The sequence below is a fragment of the Orcinus orca genome, chromosome 16 (genome assembly GCF_937001465.1).
Source record: "Orcinus orca chromosome 16, mOrcOrc1.1, whole genome shotgun sequence".
NCBI classification, from domain to species: domain Eukaryota; kingdom Metazoa; phylum Chordata; class Mammalia; order Artiodactyla; family Delphinidae; genus Orcinus; species Orcinus orca.
Window position 1 is genome coordinate 73,098,747 of NC_064574.1, and position 27,288 is coordinate 73,126,034.

At 41.3% G+C, this 27,288-nt stretch overlaps 1 protein-coding gene and 1 pseudogene across 2 annotated transcripts in view; both read left to right on the forward strand.

Annotated features, from left to right (window-relative positions):
- The first annotated feature begins 1,393 nt into the window (after positions 1-1,393).
- Positions 1,394-2,091, forward strand: LOC101270863 (60S ribosomal protein L17-like; annotated as a pseudogene).
- Positions 2,092-7,171: 5,080 nt separating this feature from the next.
- VKORC1L1 (vitamin K epoxide reductase complex subunit 1 like 1) overlaps positions 7,172-27,288 on the forward strand; it is a 61,847-nt gene continuing 41,730 nt past the window's right edge. The window contains exon 1 of one of the 2 annotated variants that reach the window (XM_049699590.1): positions 7,172-7,652. In XM_049699590.1, coding sequence (XP_049555547.1) covers positions 7,291-7,652 — 362 coding nt within the window. In that variant the 5' untranslated portion in view covers positions 7,172-7,290. The remainder of the gene's footprint in view (positions 7,653-27,288) is intronic. The other variant, XM_004268746.3, reaches the window with a different exon arrangement.

The window sequence follows — 27,288 nt, forward strand, 5'->3', positions numbered from 1 at the left end:
CACACCTGTAACTTATTTAATATTGTACAGCAACTATACTTCAATTAAAAAATAAATTAAAGTAATGACATAATATGTAGCCTTTTATGTTTGGGTCTGTCTTCTTTCATTTAGCATAATGTTTTCAAGATTCATCCATGTTATAGCATATATCAGTATTTCCCTCCTTTTTTTTTTTTGCCACGCTGTGTGGCTTGTGGTATCTCAGTTCCCCAACCAGGGATTGAACCGGGGCCATGGCAGTGAAAGCCCAGAATCCTAATCACTAGGCCACCAGGGAACTCCCCACTTCATTCCTTTTTATGGCTGAATAATAATACTCCATTGTATGCATATACTACACTTTGTTTATCCATTTATCAGTTGATGGGCATTTTTGACTATTATGAATAATGCTATGATGAACACTCATGTACAAGTTTGTGTGTGGACGCATGTTTTCAGTTCTCTTGGGAATATAGCCAGGAGTGGAATTGCTGGGCCATAGACTAACTATGTTTAACATTTTGAGAAATTGCCAACCTGTTTTCTGAGGGGCTGCACCATTTTACATTGCTACCAGCAATGTATGAAGTTTCCATCTATGTACAAGTTTTTTTGTTTGTTTTGGCCGCCCTGCGCGGCTTGCGGGATTTCAGTTCCCCGACCAGGGATGGAACCAGGGCCCTTGGCAGTGAAAGCTCAGAGTCCTAATCTTCCACTGGACTTCCAGGGAATTCCCTATGTACAAGTTTTGAAGTTCACATTCTTGGATTGGCACAAAGTGACCTCCCAGAGTTGTGCCCACCAAGCACAGAAGGCCTCAGCTGCCTCTTGGCACTACAGAAAGGTTGATAAACCACTTTACGGAGCAGAAGAGCTTCTTCTGGACAGAGACAAGGGCTGTTCCCTGTGAGCCCCCAACAGTGACAACCTCCCCCAGCATCCTCCCACAGCAGCTTCCTCCTGCTGGGTCTGCCCACCTACCCCTTCCTGCTTCTGGGAACAGCACTTTCTTGTTTTTAGGAGAACTGGTTTTGCATAGACTCTCTTGTAGGTCTGGGGGGCGGCTGCCGTCTCCAGCACTCTTTCTTTTCTAGCTACAGGGCTCATGAGTAACCTGAGGCTGGTCGAGCTGTCTGAATTCTTCATCAGGATTTTAAAAATTGGATTTAAGGGAGGAGAGGCAGTCCCTTACAGGCAGGAGAAAACAAAGATGCAAATGGAGGAACTATGGGACCATTTTTCCTTCTATAGGCAAAAAACTGGACTGAGAGAACAAAATTGACACAGAGGTAGGAAGTGGACAGACAGAGTCTTGAGGGCGTTTGAATCCCTGGCCTAGTGAGCCCGATTAGTACAATAGAAGTGGGAAAGCCTTCAAGGAGAAAGAGGTATCTGAAATGTGGGTAAGTAGGAGTTTGAAAGCTCCAAGGTGAAGGTAGTAGAATGTGTATGAGGAATTCAAAGAAGTCTCTTCAGTTGTTCAGCAAAAAACACCATTAAGAAGGAGAAAGGGCACTTTTTCCGGTAAGCGGCCTGAGGTGACCTCTAAAAATGGTGTGCTATTCACTTGACCCAGAAAACCCCACAGAATCATGCAAATTAAGAAGGTCAGATCTTTGTGTTCACTTTAAGAACATTCATGAAACTGCCCAGGCCATTAAGGGTATGCATATCCAAAAAGCCACCAAGTATCTGAAGGATGTCACTTTAAAGAAGCAATGTGTGCCATTCCATCGTTACAGTGGTGGAGTTGGTTGGTGTGCCCAGGCCAAACAGTGGGGCTGGATGCAGGGTCGGTGACCCAAAAAGAGTGCCGAATTTTTACTGCACATGCTCTAAAATGCAGAGACTAATGCTGAACTCAAGGGCTTAGATGTAGATTCTCTGGTCATTGAGAACATCCAGCTGAACAAAACCCCCAAGATGGGACATAGAACTTACAGAGTTCACGGTCGGATCAAACCATATATGAGCTCTCCCTGCCACATTGAGATGATCTTTACTAAAAAAACCCAGATTGTTCCTAAACCAGAAGAAGACATTGCACAGAAGAAAAAGATATCCCAGAAGAAACAGAAGATACAGAAACTTATGGCCCAGGAATAAATGTCGCAAAAAAATAAAAGCAAATAAAAGTTAAAAAAAAAAAAAAGGGGAAAACAGCAAGCCAAAGTATAGGAGAAGGTGGGACTTCCCTGGTGGACCAGTGGGAAGACTGCGCTCCCAATGCAGGGGGCCCAGGTTTGATCCCTGGTTAGGGAACTAGATCCTGCATGCTCCCTGGTTGGGGGACTAGATCCTGCATGCATGCCACAACTAAGAGTTCGCATACTGCAACGAAAGAGTCCACATGCTTCAACTAAGTCTGCATGCCGCAATGAAGATCCTGCCTGCCACAGCTAGGACCCGGCGCAGCCTAAATAAATATTTTTTTTAAAAAAGCATAGAAGATATCTGCAATACACATACTGACAAAGATTTGTATGCAGACTATATAAAGACTTTCTTTCTACAAACCAATAAGAAAAAGACGACCCATTTTTTAAAGTGCGAAAAAGGCTTAAGTAGGCACTTCACAAAAGAGAACACCTAAGTAGTCAAAAAGCATATGAAAGGAGCTCAGGTTCGTTGGTCTTCAGGGAAAGGCAATTTTAAAACCACCACGATCCCTCTAGAGAGCCACCAAATTTTCTAAAACGGAAAGCACTGACCTTGCCAAGGATTGGTGAGGATGTGGGGTAGCCAGAACTCTCATACTTTGCTAATGGGAGCTTAAATTGGTACAACCCCTTTGGAAGACTGTTTGGTAGTGTGGTGGCCCTGGTGGTACACCAGTCAGTCTCCCTTCAAGAGAGTCTGCTGCAAAGAAGCTAGCTGGCCAGTAGCCTCCAGTGGCTGGCTACACCTTTGGATGGATCACAACATTCATGCTGAGGCCATGCTCTCCCCAGGCTGCTCCCAGCCCATGACTGTGCCTGGCAGGGCTACTAGATAGGGGGTTACTCCTGCCTTGCTCCCTGTCAGCCTGGCTGAGACTGCAGCGCTTTCACAGTGGTCAGACCTGCTTTGTGATCTGGAGGATTTCTATGCCTGTTCTTGCTCCCTGTCTCCTTTATCCTTCACAGGAATTGCCCCCTGTCAATCTCTTACACATCTGATTTCACTTTGGCATCTTCTCCTTGGAGGACCTAAATTGACTGAGGCAGTATAACTAATACTGTCTGACTCTAGTTCCGCCCCTGGATGTGTTCCCAGTAGACATGACTGCATACAGCCACCAAAAGATGTTTACAGAATGTTCACAGCAGCTTTATTCAAAATAGCTAACAACTGGCCAAATGTCCATAAACACTGGACAGACTGGATAAATAAAATTGTGGTTAGTTATATAGTGGACTATTACACAGCTGTGTACAATAACATAGATAAACCCTCACAGACATAATGATGAGTAAAAGAAGTCAGATAATCAATAGATCTTATCAAGTCAGTAAAGGAATCCAGAAGGAGGGGGCTCCAGGAGAATGAGTCCACTCAGAAGTATGAAAACCACCAGAGCGTTAGAGAGTCGATCTTTTTGAGGACAGTGGTAGACAGGCTTTAATATGATCCCAATGAGGGCTTCCCTGGTGGTGCAGTGGTTAAGAATCCACCTGCCAATGCAGGGGACACGCGATCCCTGGTCCAGGAAGATCCTACATGCTGCGGAGCAACTAAGCCCGTGCGCCACAACTACTGAGCCTGTGCTCTAGAGCCCACAAGCCACAACTACTGAAGCCCATGCCCTCTAGGGCCCGCGTGCCGCAATTACTGAGCCCGCATGCTGCAACTATTGAAGCCCACGTGCCTAGAACCTGTGCTCCACAGCAAGAGAAGCCACTGCAATAAGCCCGAGCCCTGCAACGAAGAGTAGCCCCTGCTGTCACATCTAGGAATGAAGACCCAACGCAACCATAAAAAAAAAAAAAATTCTTAAAAAAAAAAAAGATGATCCCAGTGATTCCCCTTCTGGTATCCATGCCTTTGTGTAATCCCCTCCCTTTCAGTGTAGACTGGACCTAGGGACTAGCTTTTTTTTCTCCTCCAGTTTTATTGAGATATAATTGACATATAACATTGTGAAAGTTTAAGATGTACAACATGATTTGGTATACATATGTAGTGAAATGATTACCACAATAAGATCAGTTAACACACCCATCACCTCACATAATTACCGTTTTTTATTTTTGGCCTGGAGGGAGGGAATGAGAACATGTAAGATTTAGCAACTCTCTTAGCAACTTTCACATATACAATATTATTAACTACAGATACCATAGTGTACATTAGATTTCCAGAATTTATTTATCTTATAATTGGAAGTTTGTGCCCTTTGACCAACATCTCTCCGTTTCCCCCACCTGCCAGCCCCTGCCAACCACCAAACAATTCTGTTTCTATGATTTCAGCTTTTCTAGATTCCACATGTGAGATTGTATAGTACACTTGACCCTTGAACAACACAGGCTTGAACTGCACAGGTCCACTTATATGTGGATTTTTTTCAATACACACATAGGACAGTAATACACGATCCTTGGTTGAATCTGTGGCTGTGAAACCTCGGATATGGAGGGCTGACTGTAAAGTTATATTTGGATTTTCGACTCCACAGGGGGCTGGTGCCCCTAACCCCTGCCTTGTTCAACGGTCAACAGTATTTGTCTTTCTCTGTCTGATTTATTTCATTTATCATAATGCCCTCAAGGTTTGTCCTTGTTGTCTCAAATGATAGGATTTCCTTCTTTTTTTGTGGCTGAATAATATTCCATTGTGGGTACATACCACATTTTCTTTATCCATTCATCCATGGACACATCCATGGACTAGCTCTAAGTAACAGAATATGTAATATGGGCTGTTTCTTCTGAGATTAGGTTACTAAAAAGACTGTGACTTCCATTTCCCTCACTCTCTCTTATCCCTTGCTTTAAGGGAAGGTAGCAGCTTCTTATGGAGAGGTACAAGTGGCCAGGAACTGATGGATCCAGCCAACAGCCAGAGAGGACGTGAGGCCTGCCAACTGCCCTGTGAGTGAGCTTGAAAGAGGATTCTCTAGCCTTGAGATGCCTGCAGCCCCAGCCAACATCTTGACTGCATCCTGTGAGAGACCCTGATCCAGGGGACACAGCTAAATAACACCCAGATTCCTGACCCACAGAAACTATGAGAAAATAAGAGATTTTTGTTGTTGTTGTTTTAAGCTGCAAGTTTGGGGTAATTTGTTACCCAACAATACATAAATAATAGGACATCAATTACTCAAAATCACTATATAAAACTGAAATCTCTTGGCCAGCGGCAACCAGGAAAAATCTAGCAATCTCCAAGAACAGTGTGTTTCTTCTTAGAGACAGTGAGAATAACATACATGTATTTTTCTTTTAGTTTTGGCCACCAGGAAGCTCAGAGCCAAATTTATGGCTCGGTTTGAATAATTATGTGATACTCTATGGGCTGCTTGTCTGTGTTCTTTTTTTTAAAATTAATTATTTATTTTTCACTGCTGTCGGGTCTTAGTTGCAGCACGCGGGATCTTTTGCAGTGGAGGGTGGGCTCTTCGCTTCATTGCAGTGCGTGCGCAGGCTTCTCTCTAGTTGTGGCATGCGGGCTTCTCTGGTTGTGGTGTGTGGGCTCCAGAGCGCTTGGGCTCTGTAGTTGAGGAGCGCGGGCTCAGTAGTTGTGGTGTGTGGGCTTAGTTGCCCCACTGCATGTGGGATCTTAGTTCCCCCACTGGGATGAACCAAAGTCCCCTGCATTGCAAGAAGGATTCTTTATTTGCAAGACGGATTCTTTTTCTTTTTTTAATTGGTCTGAGCCATTAATGCATTTTATTTATTTATTTATTCATTCATTCATTCATTTTTGGCTGCGTTGGGTCTTCGTTGCTGCACGTGGGCTTTCTCTAGTTGCAGTGAGTGGGGGCTACTCTTCGTTGCGGTGTGCAGGCTTCTCACTGCTGTGGCTTCCCTTGTTGTGGAGCACCGGCTCTAGGCACGCAGACTTCAATAGTTGTGGCTCGCCTGCTCTAGAGCACAGGCTCAATAGTTGTGGAGCATGGGCTTAGTTGCTCTGCTGCATGTGGGATCTTCCCAGACTAGGGATCGAACCCGTGTCCCCTGCAGTGGCAGGCAGATTCTTAACCACTGTGCCACCAGCAAAGTCCCTTGTCTGTGTTCTTACTCCTGGTCTTTTATTTATTTATTATAAATTTATTCATTTATATTTTTTGCTGTGTTGGGTCTTCTTTGCGGCGCGCGGGCTTTCTCTAGTTGCGGCGGGCTACTCTGTTGCGGTGTGCGGGCTTCTGATTGGGGTGGCTTCTCGTTGCGGAGCATGGGCTCTAGGCATGCGGGCTTCAGTAGTTGTGGCACGTGGGCTCAGTAGTTGTGGCTCGCGGGTTCTAGAGCGCAGGGTCAGTAGTTGTGGCACACGGGCTTAGTTGCTCTGCAACATGTGGAATCTTCGCAGACTAGGACTCGAACCCATGTCCCCTGCGTTAGCAGGCGGATTTCCAACCACTGCGCCACCTGGGAAGCCCCTGGTCTTTTATTTTGATTTGTCTTTTTCTTAGTCCTGATTTTTTAGTTCATTTTTATACTTTACTATATTACACGAATTATGTTAAGCCATCTCAAATTCAGCTTACAGGGAAGCAAGGCATTCAGAAATAATGTTTTAAAAATAGTTAAGTTTGCACTTGTTGAACACGAAGTGAGTGGAGGTGATGCTGGGGAATATCAGGTAATGTAAACGTGGCTCTGGAGCTTGGCTCTGGAGCTCTGGGAAATGGCCAAGGCTAATTTGGATTGGGTCAGAAAATATCAAGTGATAATGACAAAAAAAAAGGCAGAAAGTATGGCAATTGATTACCACCCGCAGGAGGTGGGGCCAAGGGCTTATCCAGTCACACACGGTGGTATCTTTGAAATTTATTCCTTTCACCGGGTACCCTAGGGCCCGCCCGCGCCACCGCTCCGCTCCGCTCCGCTCCGCTCCGCTCCCCTCCCCTCCCCTCCCCTCCCCTCCCCTCCCAGAGCCCCGCCCTTCCCTTCCCATGGCCCCGCCCCTCCTTCGGCCCCGCCCGCTGCGCGCGCCGCACTGCCTCCGGCTCCGCCCCCCGGCCGGCCTCCCGGCCGGTTGCGCACTCCGTTCCCCACTCCGCGCCCGCGCGCGCCTTCCCCGCCCCGCCAGGATCTCTCCTTTTGGGGCGGTTGGGCCGCTCGCCTGTGGGGGCGGGGCCCGGAGGAGGCGGTCGAGCCAATGGGGCGCGGCGGCGGCGGCGGCGGCGGTGGCGGCGGCGGCGGAGGCGGTAACGGTAGCGGCGGCGGCTGGGTCGGGCCCCGACGGGCGGCGGCGGCTGAGGTGGAGGCGGAGGGAGGCGGCGGCGGCGGCGGCGAAGGAGGCGGCGGCGGCGGCGGAGGGGGGAAGATGGCGGCGCCCGTCCTGCTGAGAGTGTCGGTGCCGCGTTGGGAGCGGGTGGCCCGGTATGCAGTGTGCGCCGCCGGGATCCTGCTCTCCATCTACGCCTACCACGTGGAGCGGGAGAAGGAGCGGGACCCCGAGCACCGGGCCCTCTGCGACCTGGGGCCCTGGGTGAAGTGCTCTGCCGCCCTTGCCTCCAGGTAGCCCGGCTAGGGGGAGCGGGCCGGGAGCGGCCGAGCGGGGCGAGGGCGGAGGCTGGGGGTGGGGAGCGCGCGGCGGGAGCTCGGGCCTGGGGGGCGGCGGGGATCGGGCCGCGAAGGGACCGACGGCGCCGTGAGCCTGGCCGGGAGCCTTGGCCGGGGCCGGGGGGCGGCGGCCGGGGTGGGGCGGCCCGAGTGCAGGCCGCCGAGGCTGAGGTGGCGGGGCCGCGAGACCGGCAAGGAGGGATGAGGTGGCAGAGTGCAGCCGCGAGGCCGGAGCGGACCGGGGGCAGTTGGGCAGGCTGGGGTCGGGCTCGGAGGGAGCAAGCGGGGTTCGCGGAGGGTGGGTCCCGGCCGGCTTGACAGATTTAGTGGTTCTCGCCCGGGAAGGCGAGTCGGGGGTGTGGGAGCCTGCCCGAGGGAGCCATGAGGTCAGTGTCCACCCCTCGTCTGGGGTCGCTGCTGCTGCCCAAGGCTGTACGGCCGGCGTGGGCTCGGGGTTTGCATTTCCCACTGTCTTCCCGGTGTTAGGACAGGTGTTTCCGTGGTCAGGCCTCTTTGTACTCTGTAGCGCTAATGAGAATTTGCAGACTTCTTGAGACAGTGACATTTGCGGGCAAACAAGAATTTGACCCTACTCTGGAAGGAGATACCTGCACTTAACATATCTGATTTCTTGGATTCCCCCTCGTATATTTCAGTGTGCCCGCGAGGGGGGAATGGCCTGAGTTTGGATCTGGTCTAAGCATAATTTGAGTAAAATACGAGTATGTCATGTGTAATGATGATGTTTGGGGCATTAGGGTGCCATTTAAACGTTGTTGGTTATTATAATGGTATACCCACCGAAGCTTAAAAATACACGCATTGCTAAACTGGAGGGATTGGTTTGTTTTACTGATACTTTTAGGTTTTTAAAAATGTTGTAGTCGATTTATCTGTTACACTTTATTTTCTGCATTAGATTTTTCTGGGTAAGTTACTTTGAAAAAAAGAGGAATTTACATCTTAAAAGTGGCTGCTCTTTTTTTTTAATTGAGGAGGGTTCATTTTTTAAAAGTAGAAATAGTGAAAGAAATTATTTCACAATTGATAAGTTACAATTTTAATAGAGACATTACTATGCCTAATATTTTGAGTTTGTTAACAGTAGTCACATTTGAGCAGTTTCTTCCTCTCACATTGTTCTGTAAATTACTACGTAGACAGTAATGTATAGCTCACTAGTTTATTTTGACCTACATATTGGTGATTACATGAACGACCTAGCACTGGAGTTTGTCTTGTTACTGTTTACAAATTTCAGACTGCTGATCTTTTCCACTTTGACAGCCTTCTTGGTGAGCCACGTACTCTTTCTCATTTGCTCTTAAACCAAAATCCTGTAGCTTTTTAGTGGAAAAATAGTCATCGTTATTGCTACATTAGACATAATGTGTTTAAAATGTAGATACCAGTTAACAGTTAAAATATGTCAATGTGACAAAACCTCACATTTGTTGTTGGGTATTTTGAACCAAGTTAATAGACCTAATAGACTCTCAGATATCCTTTGAGAATCACTGAGTGTATTTTATACAAACATTTTTATATTATTTTCACTATCCATTGGAAAGGACTTTTATATTTAAAGTACCTTGCACCCAAAGTTAGCTAACTAAATATATAATGAAAAGACTAAGCAGCAGTGTATTTCAGGTATTTGAAAAAAGGAATAAAAATAACTTTTGATATTAGATTAATATGGAATTTAAGCAGAATTATTACCAATTTTAGCTTTTGGAAACACTATAGTCTATCATAACTTTAACTAGACCTTTTAACATTTGGACTTGGAAAGAGTGCTTTATGTTATCCAGACTGTATGTTTAAGTTCTTAATATTGGCTTTCCTTTAAAAAAGCGTGTTTTTGAACCATGTAATAAGTATAGATTATAAATATTTTCAGTTATGTATCCTGCAAGGTCCAGGTTTTTGTGTTCTGATGTCTGTTTAATAAAGCACCATAAGATAATATAAATAACATCAAGTGAGATTATATATAAAGTATATGTGTAAGACTAAAAATATCTGGATCTCTTTATAGTTTTAAGTGTGAATTTAATATGTTGTGACTGACACTAATGTTTAATTGTGTAGCTGTGTACATAGAATATTTTAAATTTGATGCTCACTAAAGGAAGATAAGTAAGAAATAAGACATGCTAATAAGAGGAATAAATAGCTTATTTGCTGTGTACACAATAAAATTCAAGAAATTTAGACAGTTTGACCAACCTGTTTATAAACTGCTTGCAAAACCATATATATCAATACATATATACATTATATATATATAAACTATATATATTATATATATATGATGAAGATACAGAAATTTGGAAATTAAAGTGGCTTGAGTCTAATTTATAGATCAATTTTCTTTTGGAAGTAGGTAGACTAAACATAATTAAAAGTTTTTATTTTGTCAAAGTGAAAAAGGCTTTAAATAAAAGCAGATTATTGGAGACCTCAAGTTGTAGTTCTTTTTATTTGACTTAAGTATTGATTGCCAGTTAGCAGTAGTAGTAAAAAATGTGACTTTTATTTATTTAAAAAATTTTATTATTATTATTTTTGGCCATGCCACAGGGGCATGTGAGATCTTAGTTTCCTGACCAGGGATCGAACCCACGCCCCCTGCATTGGAAGCGTGGAGTCTCTTTTTTTTTTTTTTTGTGGTAAGCGGGCCTCTCACTGTTGTGGCCTCTCCCGTTGCGGAGCACAGGCTCCGGACGCGCAGGCTCAGCGGCCATGGCTCACGGGCTCAGCCGCTCCGCGGCATGTGGGATCTTCCTGGACCAGGGCACGAACCCGTGTCCCCTGCATTGGCAAGCGGACTGTCAACCACTGCGCCACCAGGGAAGCCCGAAGCGTGGAGTGTTAACCACTGGACCGCCAGGAAAGTCCCAAAGTGTGACTATTTTAGGAACAGAAAGTTTGAGCCCAGGTTTGAGTAGAATTAAAGATAAAGCATGAGAAAAATTAACCAATGAAATCCTGAGGAAGGTTCTCTGCCAGAATCCAGCGTTAACTCATGTGATTTTGGATTGCTGAAACTCACTTTATTCTCATTTCTTAATCCTTAAGAGTTCTAATCCAAATAAAGTAGAGATTAATGAGAGAATCTTGAGGGCTATATGTGTGTGTGTGTGTAAGTCCTCTATTATTTTGGGAGGCATCATTGTCTAAGGAAGTAGTTCCCAGATTTTTGGATTTCAAAAGAAGTATTCCCCCCCCAAATTGGGAGGCTGCAATAGAGGTGCCAGTTTGTTCTGCTGGCTGGCTATAGTCAATAAAAACAGCAACAGTAACCCATACCACTATCTGCTGTCACTGTCATTTCATTGTAAGTAAGGATATTTTAACTCAAATAATTAGAACTGAATCTCAGTATGAAAGATCTTTAAATTGAATCACTTAGGTTTATTAAAAAGTTTACTTTCTTCTCATTTTTCCTCATTTTTATTTAAATTACTAAAAGCTTGTTGCAAGTCTGCACCAGCCTGCCTGCTAATCCCTGTCCAGTGCACTAAGTTCAGATCCAAAGGTTCTGGGTGGACTCCTAGCTCGTCCACTTGTTAGACTGTGGCCTCAAGCTAGTCACTCATCTTCATGGAGCTACAGTTGCTTCTTGGTTAAATGGGGATATTAAAACCTACTTTGCCAGATTAATGGGTAGGATTAAGGAGGATACATGGAATAAATAAATGGATGATACTTGAAATAAAGTACGTACTCGATTAGTTACAGCTGTTATTGACTGGAGGTGGTATGATTATTTTTTTGCAATGTCTGATCATAAACGCCTTTAAATAGTACAAGTTACTTGTCTTAGGTGTAGTCATTTATGTATTTTAAATGTAAATTGTTTTAGAGTACTTTATTGCTCACTCCATGGCATAGTATAAAGACTTAAAATCCATTTAAAACAACTCCAAAAGTGTGGCAAGAGACACAAAATAATGTGTAGAATATTCTTTATAGGTATTTCCTATACGTTGCATTAGACCCCTTCTAAGAAGAGCTTTTATGTAAGAAAAAAATGATTTTGAAAGATGAAGAGGCTTGACAATTCAGGTCCTCAAAAAGTTGCCTTATTTCGCAAAATGTTGGACTAGTACCCCTCTCATGTCTTAAAAATAGTACCATCTGTTTACTACCCCCCTCTTTGAGACACATTTTTAGAATTAGAATAGAACCTAGGAATCTGTGCTGCCCCTTGCTTAGTTCAGCTAGACTCAGAGGTTAAATGACTTGTGCAAGGTAACACAGTTAGTGGCAGATTGGGACTAGAAGCCTGGCTTCCAGAGTACTTGTTTAGAGGGACCACCACCCCACCCTCCTCCATTTTTAAAATTAAATTCTTATATAGGTAATATATTCACTGCTTCAAGTTTGAAAGATACTAAAGCATATATAGTGAACCGTCCCCTTCAGAACCCTGCCCCCAGACTTGTAGTTCTCCCTTTCCTTAAGCAGACATGAAACTTTACAGAGCCATTTTATGCATATACAAGCATAAATATGACCATATTAGTCTCCCCATTTTTTACACATAAAACTACCATATTCTATGTTCTGATCTGTACTTTACTCTTTGCTAGCATTCTTTCCATCACCACCATACTTTTAAGTGCTTACATTCATATTTGGTGAATGTTAATAACTGCTACCACTATGTTAAAAACAATTTGTTCTACTGGTTAGTTTTGACCAAGATGAATTTAATAAATAAAATACAGGTTCTTACGTGACCATTGTTTCTTGGTATGGAAATTTCAGAAGCAGTATGGACTTCAAAGAATGTAAGGGGAATAGAGGGATATCACAAAGAGGTGAACTTGGATTGCCATGCATTAGAGATAGTTGTTAATACTTGGATAATGTTTACTGTGTACTAGGCAGTGTTCTAAATGCAGTTTATTTAATTCTCACAGCTGTCCTGTGAGGCACTTTTATCACCATTTTACAGATGAGAAAATTGAAGCACACAGAATGTAAATGAAACTTGATTTAGATAGTACAGTGGCAGAGGCCACATTTTAACCCAGGCAATCTGGCTCTTTACCACTACTTTAAATTCCATTTGATCTGATTTTGATATAGTGATACCCATATCAGCCAAATTTTTAAAAATATGCAAACATCTATGCTTTTTTTTTTGCATCTGTATGTTTGTGTTTTAGCTTTTACTTATTGGGAGCAATCTTTTTGGAAAAGCAAGAACATTACTCTGAAGGCACGGTATTCAAGAAGTAAATCCCTGGAGTGTTTGCCTTCTAAGCCTAAACTTGTGAAGATAAGGCATTTGTCACACCTAGTGAGTGAACAGGTATACAGTGGGGTGAGCTATCAGGAAGACCTAACAGAATAGCCGAGAGAAGAAAGATAAAGTGGATCTACGTACCTGGAGGTGTAGAGGGGAGGGGAAAATGTTAGTATGAATTTGTACTGGGGTGGGGTAGTCCTTCCTGAGAGAGGTGTTGAGTCATAAGGACCTACTGCATAGAGAAACAGAAGAATTGGGCCTGGGGTGTGGTGGGGTTAAGTCACCAGAACCAGGAATTTAAGAGGAATTCATTTCCTTGATGATTTGGAAGGATTCTAGGAAACAACATGAGGAAAGGCAGAAAACGGTGACCATTTTGAGGGGAATAGCAAATGGTCATATTTGAATGTAATGTAGATTTACCTGGGTTGGGAGAGGACTGGAATCTAGATCTTGGCCAGAAGAATGCAAAACCAGGCATTCTTGTAAGCCACGTGTTCTTGTAAACATAGATAAAACTTAACAAGCACTGTGCCTTGGGTTTCTCTTCTGTACAGTGTTTGTACTAGATTGCACTAGACTTGTATTAGATTATCAATTTTTAAAATTCATCCCCCAGAATCCTAGTTCTGTGGTGGTACAACAGGGATTTCATAAGCATTTGAGTCACATTTTTAACATTGTAAACTTTAAAACATTATAAACATTTATATACACTCAGATGTATCTCATGCTAAATTTTACATTAGAGACCGCTGATTTGTACTGCTGGGTTATCTAGGTAAAAAAAATATTCAATCATAAAAGGTTGCAGTCTATATGATTGCATTATATAACATTATTGAAATAACAAAATTATAGAGATGGAGAATGGCTTAGCTGTTGCTGGGAGTTAGGAATGGGGGAAGGGGTGGTTAAGGAGGCAGCACGAGAGAGCTTTGTGGGGAGGGAACAGTTCTGTATCTCAGCTGTGGTTACTCAAAGCTACAAATGTGATAAAATTGCATAGAACACACACACAACACACACACACACACACACACACACACACGAATGTAGAAGTGGTGAAATATGAGTAAACTCTGTACCAAGGTCAGTTTCCTGGTTATGATCTTACACTAGAGCTATGTAGGATATTACCATTGAAGGAAGTTAGGTGAAGGGTCCTCAGGACCTTCCTGTACATTTTTTTGAAAATTCCTGTGATTTATAACTATTTTAAAAATAAAAGTAAAAAAGAAAAAAAAAGTAGTGTATTTAGGGTGTTTGAGGGGAAATAAGCAAAAAGAAAAAATGAAAATTCTCCATAACGCCAACAGCCAGATAACAATCCTTATAATAGTGTTTCTTGCTTTCTGTGCCTATACTTGAATTTTTAAAATTTTTATTGATTGGAAAGATTGTAGCTTTACACTGGTCTTTTAAAAATTCAGATCAGTCCTTATTTGCTTTTGTAAAATTATATGAGCAAGTTTGCTCCTATAGACAACTCTCATTGCATTGTGCAATAACATGTGACTGCCTTATGTATAATGCCTTGATGTCATGATTAGTATATATTTTAAGATTTTTATTTTTTACCAAAATATTTGTGGTTACCAAGTATTCTCATTCCTAATATTATTAGAGGTTTAACTTAGAAATGTTCTACTTGGACTTCCGGACAGGTGTAATAAAATCCTCAGATAGCATTTATGTGCTGTTTTTTAAAGAATCACAAAAACTCTTATTTGCAATTGCTACTTTCTGTGAATCAGGTTTTTCTTGATACTGGGCAGTCAAACAAAACAAATTCGACTGCCCTAATCATCCATAATTTGAAGTTTGTATTCACCAGAAGAGCTTCATTGTAAATGTTATAAATTTGAGCTTTTCAAATACACTAATACAATGCAATACTGCTTTAATCTGTTTCTCATATCATAGATCCATTTAAATTTTCATTTACAAAAAAGTTCTTTTGCTAAACAACATTTTTAAATACCCTGGATTATGATCTATAAAGTTTCTTTTGTTGTTAGCACCTGTAACTTAGGGGCATTTCAAGGATGCTGTTGTCACTGTTGTGTGATTATTGACCTTTTAAAGACCATCATTGTGTTTGAGAAGTAAAATGGAAAATCCATGACAAAATAGGAATTAAGTGGAGTATATTCAACATCACTTTGTCTTAGGAGTTTGATTTATTTCCTCCTCTGCTTTGTGCTAATAGTTACTATCACAGACTCTAGAGCAAGTGTAACTGGGTTGAAACCTTGGTTCCATAACTTGATCTCGTCGCAGTTTCCTCCTCCGTAAAATGAGGATAATAATAGCGTCTAACTCAGGATTATTGTATGAAGTGCACCAATGCACCAATACCTGTAAATGGTCTTAGCACAGTGCCAGGCACAGAAGTAAGTGCTCATAAAACTTAGCTCTTATTTTAAAATACGGTTGAGATCATACTGTAAGTACTTTATATCTTTTCTCCTCATCTAACATGTCACAACTATTTTCTTACTATTTTCTTATTAAAAATTCCACCAGTAATGTAAGAGAATGTCAAGTGCCCTGTACCCCTGCCATATTGGGCATTCTCATTTTTTAGACCTTTATCAGTTTCATGTATGAAAAATGAAACTCTCATTGTTTTGACTTGCATTTCCCCCCAAGGTATAAGTAAGGTTTAATGTTTTTCACATTTTATTAACTGTTTGCCTTTCTTCTCCAGTCTTGCCTGTATAGATCTTAGAATTTTTATATTGATTTAGACAAATGCTTTATATACTTAAAGGATATGAATATTTTATTATATTTGTTAATATTTTTGCCAGTTTAGTTCAATTTCATTAATTTTTGCAGTACTATGGGTTTTTTTTTAAATTTATTTATTTTTATATTTTTTTTTTTGTCTGTGTTGGGTCTTCATTTCTGCGTGAGGGCTTTCTCTAGTTGCGGCAAGCAGGGGCCACTCTTCATCGCGGTGTGCAGGCCTTTCACTATCGCGGCCTCTCTTGTTGCGGAGCACAGGCTCCAGACGCGTAGGCTCAGTAGTTGTGGCTCACGGGCCTAGTTGCTCCGCGGCATGTAGGATCTTCCCAGACCAGGGCTCGAACCCGTGTGCCCTGCATTGGCAGGCAGATTCTCAACCACTGCGCCACCAAGGAAGCCGGGTTTTTTTTTAAGTATATAAAATTTAATTATTTTTCTTTTTAATTTTTTCTTATAGGTTTTAAGTTTAGAAGGGCATTTCTCATTCTGATATCTGATGAATTTATAATTTCTCTTAGTTTTGAAAAAGTTAATTTCTTAATCATCTAGAATGTAGCTTATCAGGTGTTAGATGAGTCTGTAACCTAATTTTTGTACAGACATATGTTTAACGGGCATTCATATTCCTTCTGGATATTGCCTGTTCATGCCTTTGCCCAATTTTTCCCTGCAGTGTTGTCGTTTTTTCTTATTGGTTTGCAGGAATTCTTTAGATATCAAAGTAGTTAATCCTTTGTTATATGTATTACAGATATTTTCTCCTAGTTTCTCACTTGTCTTTTAATTTCATTTATGGTATTATTATTTTTTTTTTTTTTGCGGTACACGGGCCTGTCACTGCTGTGGCCTCTCCCGTTGTGGAGCACAGGCTCCGGGCGCGCAGACTCAGCGGCCATGGCTCACGGGCCTAGCTGCTCCGTGGCATGTGGGATCTTCCCGGACCGGGGCACGAACCCATGTACCCTGCATTGGCAGGCGGACTCCCAACCACTGCACCACCAGGGAAACCCATTTATGGTATTTTTATTCATACAGAAGTTTAAACTTTTTATGTGGTCCCATCTTCGACTTCTTTGTAGCTTTTGAGTTTTTTTGTTTTTTCTTTAATCTTGTTTATCAAAATCTCTACCATCCCAAGTTTTTTTTTTTTAAGTTTTTTTTTTGTGATGTGGACCATTTTTAAAGTCTTATTGAATTTGTTACTATATTTCTTCTGTTTTATGTTTTGGGTTTTTTGGCTGCAAGGCATGCAGGATCCCAGCTCCCCGACCAGGGATCAAACCCTCCTGCATTGTTTTTTTTTTGTTTGTTTGTTTTTTTTTGCAGTACGCGGGCCTCTCACTGTTGTGGCCTCTCCCGTTGCGGAGCACAGGCTCTAGATGCGCAGGCTCAGCGGCCATGCCTCACAGGCCCAGCCGATCCGCGGCACATGGGATCTTCCCGGACCGGGGCACGAACCCGTGTCCCCTGCATTGGCAGGCGGACTCTCAACCACTGCGCCACCAGGGAAGCCCCTGCATTGTTTTTGGTTTGTTTGTTTGTTTTTTTTTTTGCAGTACGCGGGCCTCTCACTGTTGTGGCCTCTCCCGTTGCAGAGCGCAGGCTCTGGACGCGCAGGCTCAGCAGCCATGGCTCACGGGCCCAGCCGCTCCGCGGCATGTGGGATCTTCCCGGACTGGGGCACGAACCCGTGTCCCCTGCATCGGCAGGCGGACTCTCAACCACTGCGCCACTAGGGAAGCCCAAACCCTCCTGCAGTGGAAGGCGAAGTCCCAACCACTGGACTGCCAGGGAAGTCCCAAGATTTTCTTTCTTATAAATTTATTTATTTATTTATGGCTGTGTTGGGTCTTCTTTGCTGCACGCGGGCTTTCTCTAGTTGTGGCGAGCGGGGGCTGCTCTTCGTTGCGGTGTGCGGGCTTCTCATTGTGGTGGCTTCTCTTGTTGCGGAGCACGGGCTCTAGGCACGTGGGCTTCAGTAGTTGTGGCTCGCGGGCTCTAGAGCACAGGCTCAGTAGTTGTGGTGCACGGGCTTAGTTGCTCTGCAGCATGTGGGAACTTCCTGGACCAGGGCTCGAACCCTGTGTCCCCTGCACTGTCAGGCAGATTCTTAACCACTGTGCCACCAGGGAAGTCCCCCAAAGATTTTTTTTAAACTCTTGTATGTTATATTTGAAATTTGTTTTTTCATATTTAACTCTTTTAGTTTGTGTGGAATTTACTTTTTTGTCGGATGTGAGGTAGGGATCTAACGTACTTTTTTTTAAATTGATAAGCTTTTGCCTAATGCCACTTATTGACTTGTCCACATTTGAAATGGTGCAAGAATTTCCTTATATACATAGGGCCTCTTTCTGGACTCTCAGTTCAGTTCCAGTGATTTGTTTGTGTATGTTTCTGCAGAATTCCATTACCACAGCCCCCCTTTCCCCTGTAGCTTTATATAATACAGTTTGATACCTGATAGAGCAAATATGCTCATTTTCAAATTTTTCTTGGCTGTTCTCATGCATGTATTGTTTCAGGTGAATTTTAGAATTTACTTTGATGAGCTCTAAAAAAAATCCCATTGACATTTTGATTAGAATTGTACTGAATTTATAGGTGATTTGGGAAGGAGACAACCTTCACTAAAATCTTTGTATCAAGGAACAAACATATTGCGACTTTCTACTTGTTCTGGAGTTGCTAATCTGATGCCATTTTAACCAAATGCCCATTGTGGTTTTGTTTTGTTTTGTATGTGATTTATGTGGTGCTAGAAATTGAGAAATTTTATGATGGCATTCCGGTGGGATCCAGGAATACTAGAATTCCCTCCAGTCCACAGCCATTATTTTCAAGTCTATAGGGTCCCTAAGAGAGAGGTTTATATTTGTACCGGCAATGAAAAACCAAAATACTTTGCATCTTGAGTAGGACTTGGGCATCAAACTCTAAGACAGAAGACTGGAATGAACCCAGCTGCTTCATGTGGAGATGCTGTTTTTCTCAATTTAGTTAAGCTTCATTTGTTTCAAACTGAAACAGGCCATGGGATGGACACCCTCCATCTCCCCAGTTTTCAAACGTGGCTAGATCTTTCCCTTACGATGTGGGCAAAGCTGCTCTAACTCATTCCTATCAGTGCTCAGGGCCTTGTAACCAGAGAGAGCCCATTTGCCCTGGCTGACTGCTGATCTGGTCTTGGCCACCTGCCTCTGGCCTTTTCTGCCCAAGTAGTAGGTTTGGCCCTGGCTGTCACTTGGAATAGAGGAAGTCCTCTCTTGAAGGCGTCTCATACCACTTCAGTCACATGGAAGAAGCAGAAAAATGAGCCCGCACGTGTGTACTGACCTTTTCATGGTGATTCTACCCAGTAGCACACAGACCTATCAGTGCTCCCAAATCTGTCTTCTTCCTTCCTGAGAGTCAGGGAGAAGAGTGAGAGGGGCCTTAATTCCTCACTTCTAAAGATAACACAAAAACTTGCAACCATTCTCAGAAGCATTGGTTTTCTCTCTGGGTGTTGCTTCTCTCAAATCAGCCAGAGAGAGGTGGAGTAAAAACTGGCTTGCTGAGTATTGCACATAACCCATATGTTTTCTTAACTATGCATCAACCTGCAGTGAATGACTAATTACTCATGAGATGTTCTCTTCCTTTGCTTAATGGTTCATGACACGTTCTTGATTGTCCTCCCGCCGCTCGATTCCTTCTCAGTTTTCTTTACTGGTTTATCATCCTCTACCTGCCCATTAAATGCTGACATACCAGGAATCAGCCGTACACCCTCTCGTCAGTCTTCTTTCCCTAAACAATCACATCCCTGCCCATGATTTCACTTACAGATGAATCCAAAATTTATATTTCTAGCCTGGACCTCTCCTTTGAGCTCAAGTTCTGCATATGTAATTGCCTGTTGGACATCTCTGCTTGGATGTCTCAAAGGAACTATTAAATTCACCATGTCCAAAGTTTAATTCATATTCTTCCCCTGAAATGCTGTTTCCTGTCTCAGTGAAAGGCATCCCACCCAAACAGTTGTGCAAGTCAGCAACCCGGGCGTTTTCCTTGGTTGCCTTTACTAACCCCCACCCCAACCCAATCAGTCACCAGGTCCAGTTGACTTTTTTAAACCTTTTTTCTGATTTGTAACCTTTTTGGTTTTGTTCTGTTACATACAGAAAAGTCATTGATCTGTGCATCTTGTTTTGATGTGGTGGTTATAAAGCATAAGCCTTGTAACCAACATTCAGGTCATTAAACAGACAATTTTCAGCACTGCAGAAAGCCCTCCTTATGAAGTATACTTCTCCTTCACTAGAATAAGCTCTGCCCTGACTTTTATGATAATCACTTTCTTTTCTACCTAAGGTTGCACCCGAACTTGGTAGCTTAGTTTTGCCTGCTTTTTCAAGCTTATATAAATGAACCATTCATTTTGTATTCTTTACTCTGGCTGCTTTCATTCAACATTATTTTGTGAGATTCATCTGTGTGTGATGGAGCTGTAGTTTGTCACTGCGGTACCCGGTATTTTTTTTTGCGGTACGCGGGCCTCTCACTGCTGTGGCCTCTCCCGCTGCGGAGCACAGGCTCCGGACGCGCAGGCTCAGCGGCCATGGCTCACGGACCCAGCCGCTCCGCGGCATGTGGGATCCTCCGGGACCGGGGCACGAACCCGCGTCCCCTGCATCGGCAGGCGGACTCTCAACCACTGCGCCACCAGGGAAGCCCAGCGGAATGTTCTTTTATACAAATATATCACGGTTGATTGTTTTGCTCTTTTTTTGGATGGGTATTTAAATTGTTTTTACTTTGCAGCAATTATGAATAATACTGCTGTGAACACTTCTGTGATTCTTCAGTTTTAGTTGGTAATGCCAGACTATTTTTCAAAGTCATTGCACTAGTTTAGATTCCTACCAGCAGTGTATGAGAATTCCTGTTATTCCACCTCTTTGCCAAGCCTTGGAATTGTCAATCTGTTAAAATAACCATTCTGGTTTATATGTAATGGATTTTTTTGTGTAATTTGAGGTATATGTCATATCCAATAAGTTGCAAAAATCTTAAATGTACAGCTTGAAGAATATTTTACATATGCATGTACCATATCCATATGAAGATATAGAACATTTCCATCACTCCAGAAAGTTCTCTCATACTCCTTTCCAGTCAGAAGCTATTATTCTGACAAAACTGTTTTGACTTCTACCACTATAAATTTGTTTTGCCTGTTCTTGAACTTCATGTAAATGGGTTTGTAACAGTATGAACTCTTTTGTGTCAGGCTTCTTCTGCCCAGCATAATAATGTTTTTTGCAATTCATCCAAGTTGTTGGTTTTATTAGTTATTCTTTTTTTACTGCTTAGTCCCATTTTATGATTATCATTTTCTTATTGATTATTGTTTCTAAGTTTGGCTATTGTGAATTAAGCTGCTATGAATATTCTCACGCACATCTTTCTATATATACATACTCATTTCTCTTGACTGTATATCGAGGAGTGGATTTTGGGGCATCAGGTAGGCGTTTAATTTTATTAGAAACTACAGAACAGTTTCCCAAAGTGGTTGTACTACTTAACACTCCTCTTTGGTTTTAATTTGCATTCCCCTGATTACCAGTAGGGTTGAACAGCCTTTCGTGTGTTTATTGACCATCGTCTTTTCGAAAGGCTGATTAAAGGCTTATTAAAGTCATTTGCCCATTTTTCTATCTGGTGTTCTATCTTTGTCTTATTTGTGTGTGTGTGTGTGTGTGTGTGTGTGTATTCAGATACTCATATTGCAGATATCTATCCTCTTCCACTCTTTGGCTTGCCTTACCTTTTCATTTTCTTAAAGGTATATTTGGATTGAAATTCTTAATTTTAATGTAGTTAAGTATGTCAGTCTTTTCCTTTATAATTAGAACTTTTTGTATCCTGGTGATGAAGATATATTCTATATTATTTTCTGTTAGGTTTTGCCTTTCACATTTAGATCAACAATCTATGTGGAATTTTTTTAATGGTGTGAGATAGGGGTCAGTTTAATTCTTTGCCTGTATGACTGTCCAGTTACTGTTATTGTGGCACCACTTTTTAAAATGTCCATTCTCCCCTGCTCTGTAGAGTCACTTTTGTCATAAATCAGCTGATTGTATGTACGAGGATTTGTCTGGGCTCTCTTCTTCCATTTTTCTATTTTGTCTGTCCTTATGCCAAAGTGCCATTGTCTTAAATATTTCAGTAGTTCTCCTGGGACCATTTAGGGTCCCTGAGACCCTTTAAGGGGGTCTCTGAGGTCAAAACTATTTTCGTAGTAATAGTAAGATGTTATTTGCCTTATTCACTCTCATTCTCTCATGAGTCTACAATAGGTTTTCCAGAGGATGCATGACATGTGATATTGAAATAGATTGAATAAAGGAGCAGATTTGAGAATCCAGCTGTCTCCTATTAAGCCAGATATTAAAGAGATTTACAGAAATGTAAAGCAGTGCCACTCTTCCTGCTAAATATTTTTGTTTTGGAAAACAGTTATTTTTCATAAAGTTATTTCTGTTAGCATGTAATGGGTTTCTTATTATTTTTAAATGAATAAATAAATATTTCAGAATTTTCTGCTTCAGTTTCAAATGTGAAAAAAAATAAACTCACATAAACTAAAGCTCTTTAGAGTTTCAATAACTTGTAGGAGTATAAGACCAAAAAGTATGAGAATTACTACTCTAGTTTTATAAATCTTGATATGCAGTAGATAATTCTTGGTTATTTTGAGCCCCTTGCATTTGCATATACATTTTAGAATCAGCTTGTGAGGTTCCACAATGATGAGTTTAGTGGTAATCGAAATCTTTATACCGATGAGTCTTCCAATTCATGAGTATTTTCTCTCCATGTGTTTTGGTCTTCTTTAATTTTTTTCTCAATAATGTTTTATAGATTTCTAAAAAGAGGTTTTGCATATCTTCCTAACAGAATTTTTGAAGAGAAAAAGGTAATTTAACAATAGGCATAAAATAAAAATCCTCAGCATTATGTCATAGCTGGGCAATGTCTTATTTTTTAGTGCTACATAAAAATAATTGTAAATCTTACATCGAAGGTATCTTTTTTTAAAAGTTTTTATTGGAGTATAGTTGATTTACAGTGTTATGTTAGTTTCACATCGAAGGTATCTTGAAGTTTATAAAATATAATCTGTAAACTCAGTGTAATAACAATATCTCAAACAGGGTTTTCAAAACTTGATTCTAAAGTTCATATGAAAGGACATATGTGGAATTTTAAGAATTACGAAAACCAGTGTTCATGAAGGAGGTATTAATGCTATTAAAGTCTGTGTTAAAGCTAAAGTAATTAAGAATATCAGAGTAGACAAGTTATCACTGGACAGAGTTGAGAGTACTTAAGTGGCCTCATTTATAGAAATGTTATATATGATAAGGATGAAAACAATTCTTCAGTAAATAGTATGGGGTCAACTGAGTAGCTATTTGGGAAAAAAAGCTAGCTTGCTATCTCACTTTAAAAAAGAAAACCTTTGGGCTTCCCTGGTGGCGCAGTGGTTGAGAGTCCGCCTGCTGATGCAGGGGACACGGGTTCGTACCCCGGTCCAGGAAGATCCCACATGCCGCGGAGCGGCTGGGCCCGTGAGCCATGGCCGCTGAACCTGCGCGTCCGGAGCCTGTACTCCGCAACGGCAGAGGCCACAACGGTGAGAGGCCTGCGTACAGCAAAAAAAAAAAAAAAAGAAAAACTTTTATTGAGATACAATTCACAGGAAAGTATGCATACTTTAAGGGACCAACTCAACAAATTTTTATGTATGTATACACAAAGTACTCACCGCCTCAATCAAGATATAGACTATCTCCAGCATCTCAGAATTCTCCGTTATGCTCTTCCCAGTCAATACCGCCTCCACCAGTGATAACCACTATTCAGACCTCTATCCATAGATTAGTTTTGCCTGGTTTTGATGTTCAAATAAAGCGAATCATATAGTATGTCTTCTTTTGTGTCTAGCTTCTTTTGCTTAACATTATGTCTGTGAGATTTATTTATGTTGCATGTAGCAGTTCTTTTTTTACTCGTGTCGTATTATGTTGTGTTAATATGCCACCCTTTATTCTGTTGATAGAAATTTTGGTTGTTCATATTTTTGTGGGTAAAATGAATAAAACTGCTGAGAACATTCTTGTACATGTTTGTGGGGGGAGCACAAGTGCTCATTTTCTGTTGGAATTGAGTGGAAATGCTGGGTCATAGGATATGTGTATGTTTAATTTTAGTATATATTGCCAAACAGTTTTCCAGAGTGACTGTACCAGCTTATACCCATCAGCAACGTATGACAGTTCCAGTTGCCCTAAGTGTTGCAGAACCCCAGAAACCATAAAGAAGAAAAAGTTGATGAATTCACATAAAGACAGATAAAACCTATGTGTGGCAAAAACTAGCATAAAACAAAGTTGGAACTCCAAAGATAAACTGGGAAAAAAATTTGCCATGCATCACATTTAAGGAGCTAATTTTCTTTAAAAAGAAAAATCAGAAAATCTGGGAGTCCTTTTAAATCAATTCAGAAAAGACCAACAACTCAGTAGACAAGTGGGACAGGACATTCAAAGACAGTTGAAAGTAAAAACAAATAATTTTAAACAGGAAATGATCCCCAGTTTCAATCATAATAAGAGAAAAGCAAATTGAAAGTATATTGAAAGCATTTTTAATATATATGATTGGCAAAGAAAAAAGTTTGATTAATGTAGCTAAGACGTAGAGAAATAGCTACTTCCATTTAGTAATGATAGGATTATAAACTATGTAGAGCAGACGATATCCATTAAAATTAACAATGCATATACCTCAAGAGTAATATGGATAAATTGTGATGTATTACACAATGGAATATTACAGAGAGAAAGAATGAATGAATTACAGGACTTCCCTGGCTGTCCAGTGGTTAAGATTCCATGCTTCAAGTGCAGGGGGCGCGGGTTTGATCCCTGGTCGGGGAACTAAAATCCCACATGTCCTGTGACGCAGCAGAAAAAAAAAGAATGAATGACAGTTCATACACCATATGGATGATTCTCACAAACGTAATATTGAGTGGAAGAGCCAAACACCTAAGTTCAAAACCAGATAAGGGGCTTCCCTGGTGGCACAGTGGTTGAGAGTCCGCCTGCCGATGCAGGGGACACGGGTTCGTGCCCCGGTCTGGGAAGATCCCATATGCCGCGGAGCGGCTGGGCCCGTGAACCATGGCCGCTGAGCCTGCGCATCCGGAGCCTTTGCTCCGCAACGGGAGAGGCCGCAACAGAGAGAGGCCTGCGTACCGCAAAAAAAAAAAAAAAAAAAACCAGACAAAATTAATCTATGGTGTTAGAAGTCAGGGTAGTGTTACCCTTGATGGAGCTCACTGAAAGGGAACACAAGAAGGGCTTTGAGGGGCTTGTAATGTCCTGTATCTTGATGTGGGTGCTGGTTACACGGTTGTGTTTACATTGGGAAAATTCATGAAGTTATAAACCTAGGATTTGTGAATGTATGCTATACTTCAATATTAAAATAAAAAGTATATATACATAGTCATAAAGCACATACCTTTGTTTTAACAATTCCCTTCTATGCTTGTAAGCACACACATACATAAACATACACATTTGTATATATGGAGGTTAAATAATATGAGCATATTAACTGCTGTGTTTGTAATAGTAAAATTTTGGACAAAACCTATTTATCCATCAGTGGGGAACTGGTAAAATAACTAATGGTATAGTCATACAGTGAATTAGTAGTAGCTCTTAAAAGGAGTAAGGCAGTTCTTTATGAACTCCTTTAGAAATATCTCTAAGATATATTAAATGAAAAGACCAATGTGCATGAACACTATATGTAGTATGCTACCATTTCCATTTGGGTATTTTCTTTTAAGGCATGTACATACAAGCATATATAAATAGAATATCTCTAGAAGGATAGAAAGACATACTAATGCTGGCTTTCTCTGAGGAGAAGTGGATGGCTGGGGGCAAAGTGGTATCTCTAGAAGGATAGAAAGACATACTAATTCTGGCTTTCTCTGAGGAGAAGTGGATGGCTGGGGGCAAAGTGGGAGACACTTGCTCTGCATACTGTTTTGTGACTTTTAAATTAAAAAAAATTTTAATTGTGGCAAAATCCACATAACATAAAATTTACCATCTTAGCCATTTTAAGTGTGCAGTTAAGTATATTCACGTCTTTGTGCAAGCAGTCTCCAGAACCTTTTCATACCCATTAAATAACTCATTTCCTCCTCACCTTGACCCCTAGCAATCACCATTCTACTTTTGTTGATTATATGACTTGGACTACTCTAGATACCTCATCAAAGGAGAATCACACAGTACTTGTCTTTTTGTGACTGGCTTATTTCACTTAGCATAATGTCCTCAAAGTTCATTTAACCAATTTGTGACCTTTGAATTCTGTACCTTGTCCATTTATTACTTATTTTTAAAAGATCATTAAAATAAAAAGTTATGACCTTATTATTCAGAGCTGGCTAATTATGTGGTAAAAAGTTGATAATGTGTATTATTCACCTTAACCAAAAATGCCAGTTTGGGCAGCAAAACAACTTTATGCCAACGTGCCATTTGAAGCTTTATTTCATCTGTAGGTGCCAACCAAAATGCAGGCTTATCCAGTCCCCAGTCTCTTGACCCTCAGTCTGCTCAGTAGTTTTTACCCTGGGTTTATTGTCCAACTTTGATCTCAAAATCTAGTTCTTTACCCCAGGCACAGCCTGGTTCTCTGCCAAGGGCATTGCTTCTTCTTTGCAGATTTCTCCTCTATCTCTGATCTGTTTAAGAGGGTTTCTCGTTCTGCTAGCTGTTCAGTACTGCTTGCGATCATTAGTCTAGAGCCTTCTGCAGTAATCTTGTTTCCTGTGAATTGAAACTCATTGTTTCATTGGAATTGTTGACTGTGGGGATTGATGTGGAGACAAAGGAACAAGTTGAAATGGCTTTGGAGTTTATGGGAGGACTTTGTACCATTAAATAGAACAGAAAGAGACAGGCAGGCTCTAGGTGGAAGGTATGTGACTGGTTTTTGAAAATTTTGGTTTGAGATGCTGGCCTGTGAAATAGCAGGAGCTGTGAGCTAGACATGGGGATTTAGAAAATAAACTTCTCATTATAAATTTGTTGTTTATGTGTGTATGTGGGTATAGAAAATACAGAAAAGTATATAGAATAAAAAGTATTCATAAAACAGATAATCATTCTTAACATTTAATTGAATTAACTCGTGGGTTTTTTTATGGTTACATACATATAAATGTATATAAATAAACTCACATTTTAAGATGTAGTTGAGATTTTACATTTTGTATTCTGCCTTTTTTTTCTTTGTGTTCTATTCATGAATGAAGAAGTCCAAGGCCAGTTACATATGGTGCTTCTGTTGTGTTAAGAGTCAGCAGCAAAAGAGGTCATAAAGGAAACTGTGGGGCTTGTTGAAATTACACATGGTGAGATCCTGCACAGATGGAGAACAAAATATGGCAAGGACAGAACTTTGGAAACTTGCCTGTATTTG